This window comes from Capricornis sumatraensis, chromosome 8 (assembly GCF_032405125.1).
Source record: "Capricornis sumatraensis isolate serow.1 chromosome 8, serow.2, whole genome shotgun sequence".
NCBI classification, from domain to species: Eukaryota; Metazoa; Chordata; class Mammalia; order Artiodactyla; family Bovidae; genus Capricornis; species Capricornis sumatraensis.
In genome coordinates this window covers 85,698,581-85,705,241 of record NC_091076.1, presented here as the reverse complement: position 1 = coordinate 85,705,241, position 6,661 = coordinate 85,698,581, and the positions used below count along the sequence as shown (strand labels likewise).

Below are 6,661 nucleotides of genomic sequence, written 5' to 3'. Positions count from 1 at the left end.
GTTGAAATACTACATAACTGATGATACTTTTCTCAGGGAAGCAAATCCAGATTACACAGTGTCCATCTGCCCCTTACTGGTGATGATAAGTCCAAGACTTGGTTTAGTTGCTGTCTGTTTCTTCACTAAAGTCTCACTATTTTTCTTATTTAAATACGTAGTCTATAGGAAGATGGGGCTTCCCCTGTGGCTCAACAGTAAAGAATCTGCCTTTGATGCAGGAGGCACAGAGACATGGGTTCGATTCCTGGGTCAGGAAGATCCCTTGGAAGAGAAAATGGCAACCCACTCCAGAAATCTGGCCTGGAAAATCTCATGGACAGAAAAGCCTGGTGGGCTACAGTTCATGGGGTTGCAAAGAGTTGGACACACAACTGAGCAATTAAACAACTACTATAGAGGACACTTCAAGACCGTATGAATAAACTGCTCATCGAAATGTCACTCCAGATTTAGCATTCAATGATTTTTGCTCCATCTTTTACTATGATTTTCCAATCCCAGAAATCCTTTTACATCTATCAGTTGGTATCCTTCTGTAAAGAGCCCTCTTTCCTCTCTTATGGCTTTTAACTTCTGGATTCCTATGTTGCAGTGGTTTATAATTCCCTATTGTCCTTTGCTATTTGGGGGTTCAAACCACACCAGATTCGGCCAGCTGGAACCCATTGACAGACTCCTGTGTCATTCTGACATGGCCCTATCATTTTTGAGCATTTCTTTACTTTCTGGTATCACAAGACAGTCAAGGCTTATCTTATACTCACTTTCTGTCTCAAATCTAGAATCAACCATTTCTCCCAAGAGCTTTGGTTTTTTTTTTTTATTGGGAATGTTAGAAATAAAGACCTAGATGGTCCATGTGCTCATTGCTACTAGGTATCTATTTGATTCTGGAGCCCTTCAGTGCATGTGTTGGAATAAATATGCACACAAAAATGTGACATTTATCTTATATATATACAATGTATTTTAGAAAATCATGAGTTCACACTTACATTTTCCATCCCTACAGGGCTTTTCCTTACCTTCCCACATTCATATTTGTCGCTCTCTTCTACTGAAAACCCTGGCCTCCAACAAAATTAACATTTATATGCTCCATCCTTTTCTATATTTAAATAAGTTTCAGAAGCATAACATCTATACTGCTATAAAAATGAACTTTTATATTCAGAATTTCTTTGTAATCTCTTCTGTCCAAACCAAGGAATAGAATACCAAGTTCAAGAATCACTTGGATTCGTTATTTCTCTCTCCTTCAGTTGTGGTGATGTTACTAACTTAAAATAAGCTGGGTTTCGGTTTGGATCTCCCTTGACGTTCGTGAATTAGTTTCAGTTTGGGGACTATCAAAAAAATCACAACTATAGAAGGAGGTTTAAGTTGGAGAAATACCATTTCCTTGCCTTACCCTACCACCGACTCCTGCAAGGTGGGTAACCAACTTTATTGCTTTATGGTTCATCTCTTATTGTGTCTATGTTTTAAAAAGTTAAACAGGTGTATTTATGCTATCTTATTTCCTCTTTTTTCTTACAGAAAAGGCCACATATTAAATTGCTCTGTCCTTTGCTTTTATTTAGAAAATTACCCTGGAAAACACTGTTTCAAAGCATAGACATCTTCCTCATTTCTTTTTAAGCTGAACAGTTCCTACATTGTGTGTTTATCAAACTAATCTCACTTAGACATTTAATAGTTTTCAGTGTTTTACAATGAAAAATATGACAAATTTTTGTCATATGACAAATGGTAAATATTGCTGCCATGAACATATACATGTATATGAATTATTTGCAGTGTACCTTCAGGATATATTCCCAGAAGTGTGACTGCTGGTTAGAATGGTGAATGTAGTAATTTTGATAGCTACTGCCAAATTCTCCTGCATGGAGATTTCACCATTTTGAGTTTACTCCAGCAATAGTGAAGAAGTAGAGTGTTTTTTTTTTTTTTGACAATATGCTGATTCATATGCTGGCTGAAAACGGTATGTCAGTGCAGTCTCCTCTGCTGTTTTAACTTTTTACTTGAAATAACTCTTGAATTTTCAGAAAAGTTGGAAAAATAGTACAATGAAATCCTGTGTATTCTACTCAGATTCACTAACTGATAAAAAATTGCTCCATTTGTTTAATTCTTCTGTTGAAATATATAAATATTTTTCTGAACCATTTGAGAGTGAGTTGCGTAATTTTTTTTTTTTTTGATTGCACCCCATCAGCATGAAGGATCAGAGTTCCCTGGCCAGAGATCAAACTCATGCCCCCTGAAGTTTCCACTGCAAAACCTTAACCACTGGACCACCAGGAAGTCCCATACATGTCTTTTTATTCCAAACTGCTTCAGTGTCCATTTCCTGAGAATATACACATTCTGTCATAACTACAGCACAATTATTCAGTTTCAGGAAATTTAACATAAAACACTTTGCCCTAACTTACCATCTGTAGTTCAACGGACCCAATAATATCCTTTATAAAATTTCTTCCCTCCAGTCCAGGATCACATGTTATATTTGTATCCTTAGTTTTCTTTAATCTAGAATATTGCTTTCAGAGAATATAGGCCTCCTCCCCTCTTGGTGCTGTCTAGGTTTTCCAGTATACTTACCTTACATGCTTCTTCCTGAAATTAATAAGCAATCTTGGAGACACATTTAAAACAAATACTGTTTCTCATCGAAATTCCACCCTTCTCTTCCCTAAATTAGGCATCCAAAAGCTCCTGCAGAACCAAACATTATGATGTCACAAAATGATTTTCTCATTCTAGTATTCTCTTACCAGTTAGTAGGAAACTCTCTCATCATCCCCTTTATACACCTACCTACCTACTCATTATCAGTATGAGCTAACTCCTTTTTTTTCCCCCCAGTGGTTTATAATTCATTACTGTCCTTAATTATTTGGGGGTTCAAATCACACCAGATTTGGCTACTAGGTTCACTCTGAACTAACTCCACGTCATTCTGACATGCCCACATCCATTTTGGACAATGCCTTACTTTCTGGGATATAAAGATAATCTAGTATTATTTTTTTTTTCTGTTAAACAATGATTTTATTGCTTTAGTACAATACACACATTTATGCAACCAGGGCAGAGGCTGTGGATGACTCGTATTTCCAATTGGGGGGTAGGACTCGCTTGGTCTTGTAGTATCGAGCCAACTGGTGAATACGGCTCTCAATCAGAATCAGACGGAATTTAGCATCTTTATCCTTTCTGTTCCTCTCAAGATGCTTTCGAACAGCAACAGCTTTCTTAATTAAATGATAGAGATCCTCAGGGAGATCAGGAGCAAGTCCTTTGGACTTAAGAATTCTCAAGATTTTGTTGCCTGTCACAAAACGTACTTGTGCAACACCATAAGAGTCTCTCAGGATCACACCGATCTGTGAGGGAGTCAGGCCCTTCTTGGCCAGTTGGTAGATCTGCTCCTTCACGTCGTCAGAAGTGAGCTTCAGCCAGGTGGGGATGCTGCGGCGGTAGGGCAGAGCCGACTGGGACAGGCCCTTCCCAGGAGCGTGCATGCGACCCATGATGGCGGCGGTGTGGTAGCAAAAAGGATCTAGTATTATTTTAAACCTACACTGCTCCAGGTCTGAAATCAACCATTTCTCCAGGGAGCTCTCATCCCTTTTAGTGGGGACTGGTATTATAAACCAGTACAGTTCTACATTAAGCCATTTTTTATTATTCTTGTGTATGTGTGTGGACTTGTCTGTTCTTATCTTTTATCCTTTTTTCTTCAGTGTTTTTAATCTTTCAAATGTTTAGTCAAAAGGTTGTATTTAGGAATTTACCCTAAATTTGCCCTTGTGTGTTATATATGGCAAATTTTGATTTTGCTTATAGTTTTTTGTCATGCAATTAAAATTTTTTAATGTAGTAAAATTTATCCTTATTTTCTTTCAATGTACCTTGATCCTGAATCACAGATTCACCCATATATGTTATTCGTAGTTTTTGATAATTGTATCACTGATCCAGAGTTTATTCTTAGGTATGGTGTGAAAAGGGGAGTTCTAGGCGGTGCCAGTGGTAAACAATCTGCATGCGAATGCAGAAGACACAAGAGATAGGGGTTTGATTCCTGGACCAGAAGATCCCCTGGAGTAGGAAATGCCACCCCATCCCAGTATCCTTGCCTGGAAAATTCCACAGGCAGAGGAGCCTCGTGGGCGACTGTCCATTCGGTTGCACAGTCCAACACAACTGAGCACACAAAAAAACGAGGTGAAACGAGGTGAAGAATAGACCTAGCGTTATCTTTCCCCAACTATCTAGTTGTTGTAACACTTTTTACTAAAATGTCTATTTTGTCACAGTGCTTTGAAACACCACTTTACGTATCAGGTTTCCATATGTAGTTGCCTCCATATCTAAACTTTATATTATTTCATGTATTTTTCCTTTAATGTTTCAAAACTCTTGCATGTTTTTCCAAATGAACTTCAGTACTAATTTAGCTCTGCATCATAAAATTGTTGGGTATTATTAGGGTCTCATTAGATTTACTAACTTAGGAAAAAGTGACATCTTCATAATATTGAGAAATATTAAGTAAGAATATGAAATGTTTTTTATAGTCTGCATCATCTTAGGAATTTAAGTATATTTTGTGGTTAATGTAAGTGCAGTTTTCCTTGTTATATTGTTGAATTGTTTATTTAGCACATTGTTGTTCAGTTGCTCAGTTGTGTTCAATTCTTTGTGACCCTATCAACTGCAGCACACCAGGCTTTCCTGTCCTTCACTATCTCCTGGAGTCTGCTCAAACTCATGTCCATTGAGTCAATGATGCCATCCAACCATCTCATCCTCTGTTGCTCCTTTCTCCTCATGTCCTCAATCTTTCCCAGCATCACAGTCTTTCCCAGTGAGCTGGCTCTTTACAACAGGTGGCGAAAGTACTGGAGCTTCAGTATCAGTTCTTCCAATGAATATTCAAGGATGATTTCCTTTAGGATTGACTGGTTAGATTTCCTTGCTGTCCAAGGGACTCTCAAGAGCCTTCTCCAACACCACAGTTCAAAAGTGTTAATTTCTTCGGCACTTAGCCTTCTTTAGGGTCCAACTCTCACATCTGTACATGACCACTTGAAAAACCATAGCTCTGACTATATGAAGCTTTGTTGGCAAAGTGATGTCTCTGCCTTTTTTTTAAACAGTGTTTAGGTTTGTCATAGCTTTCCTTCCAAGGAGCAAGCATCTTTTAATCTGTGCAATCACCGTTCACATTGATTTTGGAGCCCAAGAAAATAAAGTCTGTCATTGTTTCCATTTTTACCCCATCTATTTGCCATGAAGTGATGTGACTGGATGCCATGATATTAGTTTTTTGATTGCTGAGTCTGAAGCCAGCTTTTTCACTCTGCTCTTTCACCTTCATCACAAGTACACTAAGGTGTATCATTTTATATCCTGCAATCTTGCTAAGTTATTTTGAAAGTTTTGTTATTAATTTTCTAGGGCTTTCCAGATAAACTATCACGTCACTTGCAAAGAAACTTTTCTTTCCCACTATGCTTATAATTGTTTTCTTTTTCCTAACTGAATTGGTTCACACTTTAGTACAATGTTAAACAGTGGAGACAAGGGACACCCTTTCTTTCAGATCTTAGTGTTTCCCTACTAAGATGCTAGTTTTAGGATTAAGGTGTGCGTATGTATGCATATAGACTTCCCTGGTGGCTCAGACGGTAAAGCGTCTGTCTACAATGTGGGAGACCAGACCATTGTATGTATGTATACATACATATACATGTACGTATATGGTGCATGTATATTTATGAAAATCATGTTAAGGAAGAATCCATCCATTCCTGTTCTCTTATAAATTTCTATAAGGAATAGATCTTTCCTATTGTCACAGACTTACCCAGCATCTAAAAAGAAAATGACTGTTCTCCTTAGAGCTATTAATATGGTAAATTATATATCAGTAGCATTCCAAATACTGAATCATTCTTGTATTCAAACCTTACTTTATCACAATATATTTGAATATAGTGTTAGAGATTGCACAACATTTAGGATTTTGCATTGATATTCACCAATGTCTAATTTTCATTTCTTTGCATTATTTTTATCAGGTCCAAAAATTGGTTATTAGTCTTCCTTCATAAAAATAATTAGATTGTTTTCCTTCATTTTTTATGGTCTGAAATGATTCACGCAGCATTGGTCTCTAAAGGTTTCACAGACTCCTATGTGAAATGAAATCATTTGGGTCTGGTATTTCGTGGAATAGGTGTTAGTTGCTCAGTCATGTCTGACTCTTTGTGATCCCATGGACTGTAGCCTGCCGGGCTCCTTCAGGCAAGAATACTGGAGTGGGTTGCCATTCCCTTTGCCAGGGTATCTTCTGGACCCAGGGGTAGAACTCAGGTCTCTTGCACTGCAGTCTGATTCTTTACTGGTTCAGCCACCAGGCAAGCTATTTGTAGGATAGCTACTTGATAAATTTCTCCATCTCTTCTATGGAAAGTGTTCAAGTATTTTTTAAAAAAAATCTCTGGTGAGATCGATTTTCTGAAACTGTATTTTCCTAATAATCCATTTCATCTAGGTTTTCAAATTTATTTGCATAGTTTACGCAAAATAGTTGTTTATGATTTTCTCAATGTCTTTTGTATCAAATTATCCTTTT

The 6,661-nt window shown here is 37.4% G+C and overlaps 1 protein-coding gene across 1 annotated transcript; it reads right to left on the bottom strand.

Annotated features, from left to right (window-relative positions):
• Positions 1-3,069: 3,069 nt before the first annotated feature.
• On the bottom strand, positions 3,070-3,568 carry LOC138084552 (small ribosomal subunit protein uS15-like). Its single transcript, XM_068978891.1, has one exon. It carries the CDS (start codon positions 3,546-3,548, stop codon positions 3,093-3,095), a length of 456 nt encoding a protein of 151 aa, XP_068834992.1. The 5' UTR covers positions 3,549-3,568; the 3' UTR covers positions 3,070-3,092.
• Between the last annotated feature and the right edge of the window lie 3,093 nt (positions 3,569-6,661).